Here is a 15,654-nt window from a genome sequence, read left to right on the forward strand (position 1 = left end):
ATCTATGTTTTTCACTTGATTCGTAAAATCATCATTCCAATTAAACCGTTAACATCAATCAGTTGAAGTTAGAGCTAGAAAAACCGTTTAAAACACGAAACATCATCGTAACACGCCATAAATATCTCCCTCCTCCGTTTGGTTCCCGAGAAAAAAAAAAGCCGCCGCAAATTCGAAATCACCGCCAAATTTTCTCTGCCGCCAAACAGAGTCTGTTCTTTTGAAGATGGCTTTAGTTCTAAACCACATCATCAGCTCTTCCTTCTCTAATTTCCCCAAAATCTCAAGCCGTAAAAATCACCCGAGAACCAGCTATGGTGAGTTCAAAACAATTACTAGTTTAATTTTGTTGAAATGATCGAATTTTAAGCTCTAAAACTTTTTTTTATATATATTGTTTTTTCAGGTAAATATACCATTTGAAACTTTGAAGGGAAGTGAGGATGTTTGCAAAGATTTGGGAACTTTGAAGTTAACTGCTCTTGTAAATACTATAGCAGGTAATCACTGTCTTCTTCCATTAGAATAACTGCTTTTAATCGTAAATTAGTCTGTTCTAATAGTTAACTAAGTTGTAAATTACTTCACGAGTGATGGGTTTTTGTTTCAGAATATTCTGAGCTTTTGTTTCTTGTTTTTTTAGTGGCAAATTTGGTTGCAATCGACTCTGCAAAGGCTTTAACTGGAGATAATCTTTTGGTGAGCTTCTGTTTTCGTCCATTTATCTTCGCAAAGTTCGATTTCCTTCCATGTACTGTCTTGAAACTTCATTCAATTTTCGTTGGATTAAATTGGCCTTCTTTTGACTTGACTCAATCGAATGGTTACCCCTAATATCAATCGAGCTCGGATATTTCCGTTTGTGCCCAATACAAAAAGTAAGGTCCTTAGAGGATCATACCTCTCCTGTGTTATGTATATCGTAAAATATTACTCTAAAAAATAAATGAAGGGTCAGAGTACCATAGTTTATAAGTATACTGTTTGTTTTTCGATATATTTCGAAGTTATATATGCAGATAGTCTAAGGAACTTGAATTATTTCCCTTTCAAAGCAGGAAGGAGCTGCTACACTTTACACTTTGGCTGATGAAAGTACAGGAGATTGGTTTGGAGGTCTACTGTATTCAGCTAGCCAGCAAGCTAATGAAGCTGTTCAGGGCCAGTTATCAGCTCTGAGTTTTACTAGGTTCTTTTCCGTGTTTTTTTCCCCTTTGAAATTGTAGCTATTTCGTGGTTGATGAGTGATGACTGTAACATTTTTGTTGGCAGTTTGGCTGTTATTTTTGGGGCTGGTCTTGTTACAAGCCTTTCTCCATGTACACTAAGTGTTCTGCCACTGACTCTTGGATATATCGGTAAGTAATAAGTCTACTTTCCTTGAATGTCAACTGTTCTGTTACTTTGTTGCGTGTCCTTCTCTTGTTTGTTGCTGATCGTTCGAGTCTCATTCGAAGCTTCCAGGTGCATTTGGATCCGGCAAGAGCAAAACCGAGGTAATAGCTTGCTACGCAATTCATCTTCTTTACCGCATCTGTTAGATTTCTCAGTAGAACCTTTTGTTCTTCATTGAAGCATTGAAACTTGCATGGAAGTAGTTGTAATTGCTAGCTCCCAATCCCATTATTAGAGAATTGTAACAAGTAAACTTTCGAAAACATTTTCTTGTTTTCTTTACCTTTTAATTAAGTTTCTTATTATAGCTGAGCATTTGTCTTCTGAACTTGTCCTTAACAGACAGTATAGCATGTGTACTATTTCTATGTAGCTGAATCCTATGTTGCTCCAACTCTTCATTTTTCTTGAAATACCTATGTTTGAAACCTATGTCCGACACATACATGACATAGGTATGAGAATATGATTCTCCAAAAACCTTTCAAATACATTGTAAAACTGAAGAGAAAATTAATAAATACCCGTGCCGGAAACATACCTCATATCAAACTCACATCTGAGTAAATAATAGAGGCTAAATCCAATTGAAACATATATGGGCCCTTCCTCTCTTGTACGTGAGACGCAGTTACAAATGCCATCATGGATATAACAAGTTTTCATTGTCAGGTCGTTGTGAATTCAGTGGCTTTCTCACTAGGATTAGCAACTACTTTAGCACTCCTCGGTGTGGGGGCCTCCTTTGCTGGGAAGGCATACGGACAGATAGGGCAAGGGTTGCCATTGGCTGCTTCTGGTTTGGCTGTTATTATGGGTCTTAATCTACTTGAGGTATTGAATCAAGCTATTAATGTTGTTATTTGATTTACGCAGTTTTTTTTCTGGTTAAATGTTCCGTTGATAGCGTCTAATATTTTTCATCATATAGTTTCTCTTGTTTGCATGGAAGGAATTCTTGCACTTGCCTTTGAAGTTCACATTTTTTTATCAGTGTGTATGAAACTCCATGTTTCTGTCCCTCCTACTGCCATCCATGCTTGTGTCTGTGTTTTCTGAATGTCTTTCCAATGCCAGGAGGTTGGAATCAGATCTTACAAGTTATTCATATCATCGTATGCAGAACGGCTAACCAGATTAGCAATTTCTTATTCAGCCATGTACCAGAGTTTCCTGCACTCAGACATTTACGATCTAATTATTCTTCTTTTGCTCCGAACTGACATTACAGGTCATCGAGTTACAACTTCCCTCGTTCTTTAACAATTTTGATCCTCGTGCTGCAGCTGCCAACTTCCCATCGGGTAAACAACTGGATTGTTTTCCCCAACCGAACAAAAGTTAATTATTTGCCTGGATCTATAAAACGTTTAAAAGATGTAAATTTCGAAATCATTTTTTTTCTTAGGTGTGCAAGCATATTTAGCTGGGCTGACATTTGCTTTAGCTGCCTCACCTTGCAGCACACCAGTGCTGGCCACTCTGCTGGGATATGTAGCCACATCCAAGGTAAACTCGAAGATAAAGAGACTGGATAGCTGTTCAAATGAAATACACCTTCAAGTCCATACGAGAAAGTAATCTCTCTTAATTTGGAATAAATCCGATAACTAATTTATTACAACTGCATAACAGGATCCAATTATAGGAGGCAGCTTACTCTTGACATACACAACCGGCTACGTTGCTCCTCTACTTCTTGCCGCTTCTTTTGCCGGAGCACTGCAGGTATGCACAAAGCCATCTGTTAGAGCTGAATCCTGTTGGCGCATACATCTGTTGTTCGAACTATAGAAAATTATTAGGTCATGTCATAACTAATTGCTGCCGTCTTTCACAGCTAATTTACATCCAATTATCTTTTACCTTGAAATCCATCTAATTATATGTCTTCTGGCAGAGTCTGCTGTCATTCAGGAAGTTCTCTGCATGGATCAACCCTGTGAGGTACTCTCTCAGGCACTTTGTTAAGTGATATTATTCCACTGCAGCGAAGCATCTGCGTGGATTTCTTTGTTGTAATTGCTCTTTAGATTTTCTGTAATCGCTGTCTGAGAGATGGTTAAAACTTGATTTCTTTCGCAGTGGAGCTCTCCTACTCGGTGGGGGTGTATATACTTTCTTGGATAGGCTTTTCCCTTCCACAATGGCGATGTAAAGGATTGTTATTCTGCGTGGTAAGATGAAAACAACGCAAAATTGAAATATAGATGAATACTAAGTCAATGTTGGAAGCATTTCCTCTTCTTTCTCTTTTACAGATACTTTGATTTATAATGAACTTGAATTTCTCTTTTGCAATTATAGATTAATGTCTTCACTATATACCATATATTATATAGGATTAATCTCTTCCAATCTCAAAATATATGATATCATTCGATCTCTAATTTTCTTTTTGGAGGATTTTATGTGCTCATTTTCTCATCCATTTTTTTTATAAAAAAAAATCTAATTTTAATCCTAATCTTACTTAAGAGGATAGGGGAAGAGAGATTCTAAGGGAAGGAAGGAGGTATTCCTAGTGGGTCTAGAACCCATGACCTAGGGAATATAAGGGAACAAAGATGAACAATTTAACAAAGATGACCTAGGGAAGGAAGGAGGTATTCCTAGAGGGTCTAATTTTCAAGTAATCTTCTACTCCATGTTCATATGAAGGGGAAAAAAGATCCATCCTAAAAATGAGGATATAAAGAGGAAACGATGAAATAGATGGTTTCATAGGTCGAAAACATGGATGACGTGGTAAGACAAGTTCATATGATAATTTTTCATTTTTTTAAACTCAAAAGAGAACATGTTCGAATGAGAATTATCAATACAATTCAATCTAAACTTGTGTGTTTATTAAATACTTGGCAAACATCTATACATACAAATAAAGCCATCACCCAAATATGGATCAATAAAAAACTGAAATTGCTGTATCTACAAATAGTTTACAAATGCCCTCCCGGAAGAGGGGTTAATTTCCAGAAGGAAACAAAAATACTTATTTTTTGTGTTTAGTATGAGGGAAGCAAACAATCATCACCGGGTTGTCTCAACTCAGCGTTTTGTGAACAACCGTTGTGTCAATGATGAAAAATCATAATCCTCTCCGGTGTGCGAAGAATTCGTCGATGACACTGGGGAGGCGGATTTAGGCTTGCTTGCTCCATTGGTTGCAGCACCACTTGCTGGGGTAACTTGCCCCAACGCATAAAAGCTGCAAGAAAAACAATTGGCAGAAGTTCAGATCAGGGACCTATGGATACAACATGTTCGTGGCATGGGATTCTCAGAATACATAGAAACTTAATACTGCATTTGAACCATATGGAGATTAAGTGTATAGCGTAACAAAACCCTAACTCCTGACAAGGTAGAGTAGACACAGAACCGACAATAAAGAGATTAGATATGTACCTGGATGATGCAACGTTGTTTCCCACTTGTTGTGTCTGTCCCGATTGCATTGTCTAAAGCAGTGAAATAAAAAGATGATAAGCTTGCTATACCATGAAACTGAGGCAACTATACCATGAAGTCTACCTGCGAAAGTTTCTGCAAATCAGCCTGTGCACCAACTGGCATCATAATTCCGGGTATTTGATAGCCAATGTTTGGCCAAGCTTGAGTGGGTATACTTGTGCCGGTGGATGGAAGCTGTTGCGTATTTTCAGGAGCAGATTTAGCTGCAGCAGCCATGAGAAGGGACTGTTGATGTGCTAACAAAGCTAGTTGTTGTTGAGTGGGTATGCTTGTGGTGGTAGATGGAGGATGCTGAGTATTTCCAGGAGCACCTTTAGCTGCAGAAGCCATGAAAAGAGATTGTTGCTGTGCTAGCAAAGCTAGCTGTTGTTGAGAGGGTATGATTGCACCATTGGATGGTGAATGTCGAGTATTTACAGGAGCAGATTTAGCTGCAGCAGCCATCAGAAGGGACTGTTGATGTGCTAGCAATGCTAGTTGTTGTTGATGCATTGCATAAGGCTGCAATGTATTGGACTGGGATCGATCGAAACCATGTAACAAACATATTTATACGCATAAGGTAGGGGAAATGTTAAGGAATAATCTAATTAGCTCCAACAAACAAATGACAATGTTGAAAATACCTTTTCGAAAAGGCTCATAATATCATTTTTTACATCTTTTTGTGGCTTCTCTGGGACTTGGTTGGTTGTTATTGGAGGTGAATCATTAAATAAATTCTCAATTCCAGTAGCAGTCTGGGCATTCTTCTCACCAGTTTGTGGTAGATCGTTTTTGTCAGTTGCAGAAGTGTTTCCAGCGGCTAAAAATTACCAGGTCACAAAATTAATGGCAATAATAAAATGCTATCACCATTCCTAGGCGGTTGACACTTGGCAGAAAGCATGTTAAGAAGATCATAAACAAAAATGCAAGGTGATGCCAATAAACAAAAAAATAATGGGGAAACTTTAGGACATACACTGGAAACCTGCCCAATCAATATCATCAGTAGAAGCTGCCCCAGAACCAGAAGCATTTTCACTTGGAGCATCATCAATGGATATCATGTTGAAAAAGTCTGTAGCACATTCAAATTTAGGGGGCGTAACAGTGGAAGGAGTTGTTGTTGCCCCAGTTGGTGCCACAACAACCGTTTCTGGTCCCCGGAGAGGTGCAACCTGTTAGATCAGCACAACATCATGAAAGTACTTTTTTGGAGAAAATTAAAGTTACTAGAAGAAATACGATATAAGGAGAAGCAAGAAAGTGAGTTGAACAATATGCAAAGCAATTTCAAGACAGAGTTCTAGTTCATACTATTTGTTTGCAATCTTTTTGTCTGCCATTTTCCTCATATTTTTTCACTCTAACAGCACTAGTCGATTTTCATAAAATACATAATGGAATACTGTGGGTAGAAACAAGAGCACATCACCAGCAAAAGAACTTAATACCAGATTCAGTCCCTTGGGAGGAACAGTAAGACTAATTCTTGTAGCAGGAAGATTTTCATTTCTGTTAGATGCCTGAATGGTCCTTTCCTCAAAAGAATTATCAGAACTTAATACCGAATTCAGTCCCTTGGGATGAACAGGAAGACTAATTCTTGTAGCAGGAAGATTTTCATTTCTGCTAGATGCTTGAATGGTCCTTTCCTCAAATGAATTATCAGAACTATGAACACGCTGATGACCACTTTTTCCGTCGGTCCCGGCCCATATGAAGGAGCCCTTTCATCAAACATTCTAGGTTGTGATTTGGATCTTCGATTTCTAGGAACCCATCGCTTTTCCTCATACCTACAAAAAAAAATACACAACAAAATTTGAATAATATAAAATCTCTTCACAAAAAACTAAATACTAAAAAAATCAGTGGCTACTTTGCACGAATGAAGTTCTCAATTCTAACTCTGTCGTAATTAGGGGGCAATTCAGCTTCCCAGTAACTGTTCGCCTTCTCATTTCCCATTGCTGTATAATAAGAAAAGCCGATGTCATATTAATAGGCTCTACTCCATCTTAACATAAAACCAATATAAATCAGAATACAGATTCATGGCCAAACAAAAAAGCTTACATTGAATAAAAGCAACCTGCTCAGGGAGCCATGTGTCCAGGGTAGCAGATCGAACCTGCAGCAAGAAGCATTAAGATGCATATATGCACACGGAAACATAAGCTTGGTGTGTAGCCTGGGACTTTAAAAAGTAAATACCAAACCAATCTAATCCTTTGCTGTCTTAAACATTACAATAAAAGATGTCAGATGCATTTCTGAGGCACCAAGTTTTGTTTCCAAGACAGAAACATGAAAGTTGAGACTGGCAGAATTTAATAGACTCTTTTTGAGTCAGAAAGAGATGAAATGTGAATTTGACTCAAGAGGCAAAAAAACCACCTTTGATATGTGTACACCGAGACTTCTGTGGATTCCAGAACACTGCATGCATATAAAGATCCCTATATTCACACTAGCCCATCTCGGACCTCTGCAGTGAAAGAATGATATTACCATCAACTCATGACAAAATTTATACAGAAAGCTACATTTTATTAAGACATTTTCTATTTTAGGTACTCCCTTATTTTTTATTATAATATGCAAATCTCCTTTCTTGATTTTCTTGTTACGTACTTGGATTTGCAGTCAGCACATTCCTTATTCTCCGGATTTTTTAGAAGACCTTCCAGAATCTACATATGAAATCAAAAGATGAGAACTTGATTCCAGATAAGATAACAGGCTAAGGAATCATCAAATATGCAATAACCAAAATCACTCGATAAAGTTAAACGAGTATATCATACCATATAGGTTAACAAATATGCACAAGAATTGAAAATTCAGGAAAATATGTGTATCAGTGTATGTATGTGCATGTATACATTTAAATAATATGGGGGAATTTAACACGCTCCACGGCTTAAATATAGACCTCATTCCCATATAGGAAGATTGCATAAGTTCCCAAGGTAAAAAAATCAACCCTTCAAAAATTTAAAAATATGAAGAAAACAATTATAATCAGAAAACCTGTCAAATATATTAGAAAGTGAAATGCATCATTAGGCCAAAAAATCCAAACTTTCAAAAAAATTGATTGAGAAAACCCAAGCTTAGATCTTCCAAAATAGCAAAACATAATATATATGTTGCTATTTAAGATGGAAGTTTTTAATGATGAAATTCCATTAATCTCAATGAATTTACCAACTTGATCAATCTAAACCGATCCTAATCTGATAATAATTTGAATGTAACCATCATTTCATTCATATAAAAGAATGTCTTAAATCAGCTCATATTCGCCATTCGACATCCGAATCAATCAAATCCCTTAAAAATGAAATGTAAATCAAACAACCAACAAATTCAGATGAATTAAAAGAAATCAGGTGAAAAGCAACAAAAGAAATGATATAACAAACACAGATCAAATCAGTACAAAGGCTAAAACACAAGGAACACAATGAAAACGTGATCAAAAAACGTAAGTAATATGCAAATCACATTGTCGAAAGATATGATAAATTTGCGATCACCTTCCGATGTTTCTCATTGAGTTCCTTGGAAACGTGGGCCTTCTCGTTCATGTTTCAAGAAGTGTAAACGAAAAATATATATGTGGACGCGCGCGCGCGTTAGAGAGATAGAAAGAGACGATTACGATTACGATTACGATTACGAGGGGGTGGAAGACGAAGAAGAAAGGGTAATATCGAAAGAAAGATAAGATCAAATTGGTCTTTTTCAGGCCTCTCTTCCTCCCTTTCTTTCCTCCTCTCTCTCCTTTCGGCTTTTCGCTCTCAGTTTCTTATTACGCGATTTAGAAGAAACTGACGCGAGAAAGGAATAGAAATATAAATTAAATTATTACTTTTTATAAAAATGAAAATGAAAAATGATCTCCCCGGCCTGACCTCTTTAATTTTATATATCTGATTTATTATATCAATTTTCGGGGAATTTTCTCTTTGATTTTTTACGCGCGTGTCAAGAGTTGTTGGTTTGGTTGGCGCCGCTGAATTCTACATTTTACGGTTACCTCGTACGTGAGAAAAAAAAATGACTGTCCCATTTTTTCATATGTATGGGATAAGGGGAGGCAAGATAGTAGGCTACCCCCAACACCAGGTTAAGAGCAGCTTCCGTAAGAGACCTCCGAATTATGAAATGCCCTCCGTAAGACTCGATCCCACGACCTTAAGGTTAAGATTTCGCTGAAACATGTCTCGGATTCTAATATTCATGTTCTACAAATTTAATTATATTTGGATAATTAAATGAAAAGTAATTAAACTATGCATTCAATTTAGGACTAATTATTAAGTATGTGAAATGAATTTGGAGTAATGTTTTACAAGAAAGTTTGCAGATTACACTGGGTTAGTTTAGATTTGCTTTATTGGTTCGGTTTTCTCCCCCTTTTTCCGAAATTATTTTTAATTATTTTTTATAAGAATGGCCCATAAGTATGTTTAGCAATATATTTCACATTAACGAATTATGTATCTTGAATTTTGTAAGAAATTGGATTTCTTTTTCTTTCTGCAAAGACTGCTGTCTAGGGATAGGGTTAAAACCTTTTCAAGTAACCACCTGGATAAATCCGAGTTCATAATGGTTTGTTGTAACCTGAAACCCGAATTTGAATTGTTTCTTTTATACTTATTGTTAGGTTCTTGCATCATGGGAAGTTTCGAACAATTTAATGGAACTGGTCATGTTAATGATCAAACCATGGAGGAAGCTGGGACCATTAATCCCAGCGCCCAATGGAAGCGACTGGGGTACGAAGAGAAGACTGTGTCCATAGATGAACCGGCTTCCTGCGACTAGTTCATATGCTACCCATCAAATAAGTGTTTTTATTAAAATTCTTCAACTGTTGTCCATTCAGGTAACAAAGATATGGTGGCTTGATCGGTTGGCGATACTCGAAAAAATATAAACTTGAGTTGGTTTCAATTCAACCTCTTTATTTGTGTTTATATCATCCAATAGGACCACCAGAATTCACGATCATGAACACTAACAATTAACAATATGCTTTGACCAAGCAAGTAAAAAAATATGCTTCCTGGGGTATACAAAGCATCAATAAGCCGTTCATAATGCAAAAAAACAAGGTGTTTAGAGATTTGAATCATGTAGATATGCGACGAAACATATATGTTGGCACCAAAGATGAAAATTTTACTCTATACAACATACAAGATACAACAAAACTAAGATTTAACACGGCATCTGATTATGGAAATACTATGACAAGCACAACTGAATACTGCTACACCTACACCAACACCAACACCATGTACCAAATCCCTTAATTCGCAACCAATTTGGCCAAGAAAGAATTTACGACATTCGAAATCCTGATGACGGCATTTACTCTAGAAGATGTCAATGAAGAATAATCTACCTGATTAGATTTATGTACATGCACCAGAGAAGACATTCTTTTCATTCCACTCATGGAGCACTACTATGCGTCCAGATTCCATTCTAACAAAAGAGTACATAAAACTAAAAAGAAATGACACCGATAGCTCATTCAGACCGTATTTAGCAATGGAGCAGATATACGATATCTGCCTCCCCTACCTCTTCTTGCATTGGATATGCTAGTAACCAAGGAGTTATATGCGTTTCCAACAGTATAAGCTCCCATAAGCTTTAATCCAAAACTATTCATCAAATAAACCAATTTAGTTTCTTCTTCTCCAGTTACTGTCTGTAGCTCAAGTGCTTGTTCACGAGATAGGGTCGTGTACAGCTGCAATGGTTGATTTGATGGAGGGTCACAGCTATTTTCCAGCACCTTATTCGTATCATCTTTGCAATTATCAAAAGTAATTCTCAAGAGTCCCATTGATTTAGGGTCATCTGTTAATGGATCGAACACAAATGAGAACTTCCCACATACTAGATCAGGCCACTTGAAAAGATCCGCCAATTGATCACTGCTTGGTCCAACATTCCGCTGCACAGACCTCCTAAAGTAGCTTTGGCGACCTCTTGTAGCACGGAGAATACGTGAAGCTTCCCTTAACCCACTCAAATAGGCACCATGCATGGTGGCTGGATATTGTCGAGTTGTCGCTTCACCAGCAAAAAACATCCTATTGCCTACACTTTCTGCAAGTATATCATAATCCCTGCCGGATGACTGTACCCTAACATGAGAGTATGAACCATATGAAAGGGGATCATTTCCCCATCTTGTACAAATTGTCTGTATAGGGTCAGGCACATCTACACCTTTTGGACAATAAATAGCTGCAAGGAAAATCAATAGATCACAACACTACTTTCCCAATGAACATACAGAAAATACAAGAGTTTAACCATGGAAACAGAAAATAAATAATCTGTTGACATTTGTACAAGTTAGAAAAATATATAGAACCTCTAAGTTTGCTTAGAACACGATGGAGCAAGATTGAAGGATCTGTGCGTTCAAATGTTTGTGCAGCTTCACCAGCCACCAGAGCAATCAACACTGGACCTCCAGAAACGGTATGGTAGCTGTAGAATAAAAAGAACTCTCCACGGTTATCACTAGTTTCGTTCAGACATCCAAACGTGTCTAGCTCTTCTCCCCAGAAAACATGAGGGAAAATCATGGCAACTTTATTCAGGAGTCCAAAACCCAATCTGTCAATCGCAGCTAGCTTTCTTTGTGGTAACTCCGGTTCAAATCTAATGGTCTTTCTTTTTAATACTCCAAGAGGCACAGTGCAAAGAACCATATCTGCCTGGAATACTTGATTACCAGCAACAACCTCAACTCCTTCAACACCATATCTAATAGCATCAACTGTTTTCCCATAGATTATGGGGACTCCATCAGATAATGCTTTTATCAATCTCCAATTCCCTCCAGCAAGAAAACAATGGTCTCCACCCATCTCATAAGGATCATCCTGGTCCCAGTAGGCAGCAGACAAGTCTGAAAGACATCCTGCATTTGCATATTCCAAATTAGCAAGATGCCATTCCAAAAATTGCCTCTCCTCCGGACTTCTAGCCACAGCATACAACTGTCTGAGCTTTTCCAGAACTGATCCTAGAGAAATATAATTCGCAAATCCACCCATTATTTTTCTCAGTTCATTAACTTTGTCAAGCATCTTGTTAAAGATCGTTTCAATCCTGGAATCAACTTCCTTCTTGACAGGCACCCCATCAGGTTTATATAAAGGGCAATTATCTCGGACCTTATGAAGCGGAATAGAAAGTTGCCTGGCTAGAACTCCAAGAGGATTGGCATGGATGCCGGTGATTACACTACCACCAAGATCCACTGCAGCATGTTTATCCTTCTTACCCATCTGTTGAGTATAAACTCTACCCCCAGGTCGATTCCTCCCTTCTATGACAACTACCTTGAAACCAAAAGATAAAAGTTGCCTTGCTGCTGCCAAGCCAGCAAGTCCAGCTCCAACTATTATCACGGAACCCTCAGTTGCCTCCTCTGGGAGGTAAGAGGAAAACGATGGTGAAACTCCAAAATTAATATACCCATTGTAGAGAAGAAAATCATAAGCTGCAGATAACAAATGTATATATTCATTGCTCACAGTTTCTTTTATATGTCCCTTAGTTAGCCATACCCGTACATTACTCCTCCACCGAGAAAGAATATGGTTCCTAACAACAATATAATCATTTTGCTCTTTTCCACCTAACTCTCTTACCACCCCAGCTTTAATTTCATCCTCAATTAGCGCGTCAATAGGGAATCCCAAAGATAATGCTATCATTGCCTCAATTTCAGTCTCTTTCTCCAGCTCCTCCTTTGTTCTAATCTTCCTAAACGCGGCACCTACGTGCTTCTCTATGAACTCGTCCATTAAATTCTCATCATAGTTCTTCTGTCCAGATTTCTTCCTCAACGACCTCTTCGACACCAACCCGTCAGAAACCGGCGTCCCCATATCACTTTTTCTTTAAAAAAAAAAAAACCCGTTCCTCAATGTCCTTCAAAATGTATGAAAACTTCCAATCCAACCAAAACCAACGCTCTTCTCGTACAAAATCTAATATGAAGTCATTTCCTTGACCCTACAATTCCAAAGAACTCAGTGAATCTCAAAACTAATGGGTTTTTAAATCTTTTCACAATTCTATGAAATAACACATCAAGAACTGATTCTACCAGAATTTTGTCCAAAATTGATATAATTTCTGACAAATTATAAATTACAGAAAAATTCACAAACTATTGCAACTCTAAAAATAAAAACCCATTTCTTTTCCTAAATTTACAATTACTAAAAAAATGGCAAAACTACATCGTAATTGGAGTTGTGAAGACTCAGTTGGTTCTAAATTTAAAAAAAAAACTAAAAAAAGGGATGCAATAAAGTGTTAAGGAGAAGGAAGGGTGGGTGACACACCTTTAGAAGAGGCGGAGTATAGTCGCGAGTTTGGGGAAATTTAGTCGGCTAGTGTAAGTTTAATTAGGGTTTTCTCCATCGGGTGACCTCGAGAAATGTGAACTTTTTTAGAAAATTGGATTGGAGGGAATTGGGAACGAGGATGTTGATTTGGATCCTAATGTGTCTAAATATTGTATCGGGTTAGAAATGGCCCGTTGAAACATGGGCCCAATTTAAACAAACTATTTTAATATATATATATATATATAAATTATTTATATTATAATTAAATATGTTATTATAGCAAGTATAACATAAATAATTAAAAAAAATTTAAAAATCAAATATTTAAAGTAAAATTTTCAATGATTTTGGTACTAGAAGAATCATATTCCTAAGCCAACGAGCGTTGGTACAAGTGGTTGATATTCAGAAATTTGAGTTTGTAAGGTCAAGTTCGAATCTTATCTACCGTCACTCTTGGTAGTCAATATTTAAATTCCTATATAAATCTCAATTGGGTCTTAATTTATACCCAAGCACTGAACTAAGGGAGCCACCCTGACCTAAATTTTTTTGTAACAAAAATAATGGTATTCCTAAAAATTTTAACTTTTTATATAATTGTATATTCTCTTAAAATTTTATAATTTTTTATTTTTAAATTTATATTATAGCTTTTAAAAAATATGTCTTTAACCTAAAATGTTAGGTAAAACAAACAAGTAGTCCGCTGATTATAGAGCGTTATTTTGTTGAGTCATCCGATTGTAGGACGTTGCTTCGTTGAGTATTTTGACAATTAAAAGTTACAAAATTGTCACTTTGACTATTCATATGTTCCAAAACATCCTATTCTATTAAAACATTGACGGTCGTTTAAGTTGGATGTTAAAAAGTTGACTAGAATATGATAAAATTATATTTTAATGATGTTTATTGACACTGACGTTACTTTCTAACATTGACTCAATATCATAATGTTTTAAATATCAACTCGAAGACATAATGTAAATGAAGATTGTCCATAAAATACGTTAGAAAACGATTTTATGATCAGATTTTATCATATCTCAGTCAGCAGGTTAACGTTCAGCTCAGAAAGTCGTCAATTTTTTTATGGAAATGATGAGTTTGGAACATATGAATAGTCGGATGATCATTTTATAATTTTTAATAGTCAAAAGGCTCAACAAAGTAACGACATACAGTCGAGTGATCATTTTATAACTTTTCATAAACTACGAACTCAACAAAACAACACCCTATAATCAAAAATCATATGTGTATTTCACCCTAAAATCTTATGGTCGTTCATCTAAAAAGTCGGTTTTATTCCATGAATAAAAATAGTTGGTACTCCAATGGAAATTTCATGAGTCGATTATTGGTTTTGTATGGCTGAAAATTGGTCAAAAAAGGTTCCCGCTGCCGTGGAAATTGAATTTGTCATCCCCGCGAGTATAGAATATCTTTCAAAGATAGAAACGAGAGTATAAAAAATATTAATTAAATAATTTAGTTTTAAAATTTTATAAATAATTTAAATATTATTATATTTATGTCAAACATCGTTCACATGTCGCCTTCGTACTTGCACTTTAAACCTTTGAAGAAATAAATTCTATATATATAACATTCTAAAGAAAAATATATTCCAAAGAATGATTTTAAATATCTAATACCATAACAGTAACGGATCTAAAATTTTAATTATCTTTTTTCTTTTTAAGAATGAGTACGTAAATTTTTTTTTCTTTTTCTTTCGTTTTAACACACTAAATTAAATTTAACATAATTTTTCAAAATATTAAGTATGCAATTACTCCTACGTGAGCTCAATAAAACCGCTCTTGCTCAGAAAGTCTCATCCTATTGACTTATCTAAGTTAAAATTATCGTCAGGTGACCAATACTCTCCTAATATGCTACCATATGAGTAGTCATAATGATATTATCTTGACATCAATTCCAAAACTCATTATAAAACTTCTTATTCAAGATCGAGAGCAATGATAGAACCAACTCACTTCCATTCATCTTTATTTAACCTTTTTATTCATATATAATATTTTGATAGGACCAACTATTAAACTATTAATTCACTATTGAATGTGACTTTACGCTCAAACTAAAAAGGATAAATCACTTACCCATGTCATAACCTATTTGATCTATCAATAAATAGGAGTTAAGAGAATGGGGAGAGCTCAACTCAACATACATAAGACATCCAAAAACGAACCCATTGATTCTCAATCTCATGCTTTGCTTTCTGTTGGCTTCATCTCCCTTTATTCCCACTTCCACCATGGCTCGAGAACTTGTCCATAAGGGTAAGAATGGCTCTCCTTTTTTCAACTTTTCGGCTATAAAGTTCGATTGACGACAACTTAATTGAGTTTTTGAT

At 36.2% G+C, this 15,654-nt stretch overlaps 2 protein-coding genes and 1 pseudogene across 4 annotated transcripts; 1 reads left to right on the forward strand and 2 right to left on the reverse strand.

Annotated features, from left to right (window-relative positions):
- The first annotated feature begins 65 nt into the window (after window positions 1-65).
- On the forward strand, window positions 66-3,641 carry LOC120164570 (cytochrome c-type biogenesis ccda-like chloroplastic protein 1). Of its 3 annotated transcripts, none has more exons than XM_039174266.1 (12): window positions 66-327; window positions 400-500; window positions 644-699; window positions 1,059-1,189; window positions 1,273-1,358; window positions 1,465-1,496; window positions 2,068-2,229; window positions 2,627-2,699; window positions 2,804-2,904; window positions 3,031-3,123; window positions 3,296-3,342; window positions 3,481-3,641. In XM_039174266.1, the coding sequence occupies exons 1-12, from the start codon at window positions 227-229 to the stop codon at window positions 3,551-3,553; spliced, it is 1,056 nt and encodes a 351-aa protein (XP_039030197.1). In that variant the 5' UTR covers window positions 66-226; the 3' UTR covers window positions 3,554-3,641. The 3 variants fall into 3 exon arrangements, with proteins under 3 accessions (XP_039030197.1, XP_039030195.1, XP_039030196.1); XM_039174264.1 differs by having other exon boundaries at window positions 66-317; window positions 407-500; window positions 1,056-1,189; XM_039174265.1 differs by having other exon boundaries at window positions 66-317; window positions 407-500.
- Window positions 3,642-4,382: 741 nt separating this feature from the next.
- LOC120164471 lies at window positions 4,383-8,692 on the reverse strand (annotated as a pseudogene).
- A 1,345-nt stretch (window positions 8,693-10,037) lies between these two features.
- LOC120164646 (lysine-specific histone demethylase 1 homolog 2-like) lies at window positions 10,038-13,397 on the reverse strand. The gene is made up of 3 exons (XM_039174313.1): window positions 13,263-13,397; window positions 11,270-12,927; window positions 10,038-11,139 (listed from the first exon to the last, which is right to left on the reverse strand). Exons 2-3 carry the CDS (start codon window positions 12,798-12,800, stop codon window positions 10,415-10,417), a joined length of 2,256 nt encoding a protein of 751 aa, XP_039030244.1. The 5' UTR covers window positions 12,801-12,927; window positions 13,263-13,397; the 3' UTR covers window positions 10,038-10,414.
- Between the last annotated feature and the right edge of the window lie 2,257 nt (window positions 13,398-15,654).

Source organism: Hibiscus syriacus, unplaced genomic scaffold (genome assembly GCF_006381635.1).
Source record: "Hibiscus syriacus cultivar Baekdansim isolate YM2019G1 unplaced genomic scaffold, ASM638163v2 tig00111540_pilon, whole genome shotgun sequence".
Lineage (NCBI taxonomy): Eukaryota > Viridiplantae > Streptophyta > Magnoliopsida > Malvales > Malvaceae > Hibiscus > Hibiscus syriacus.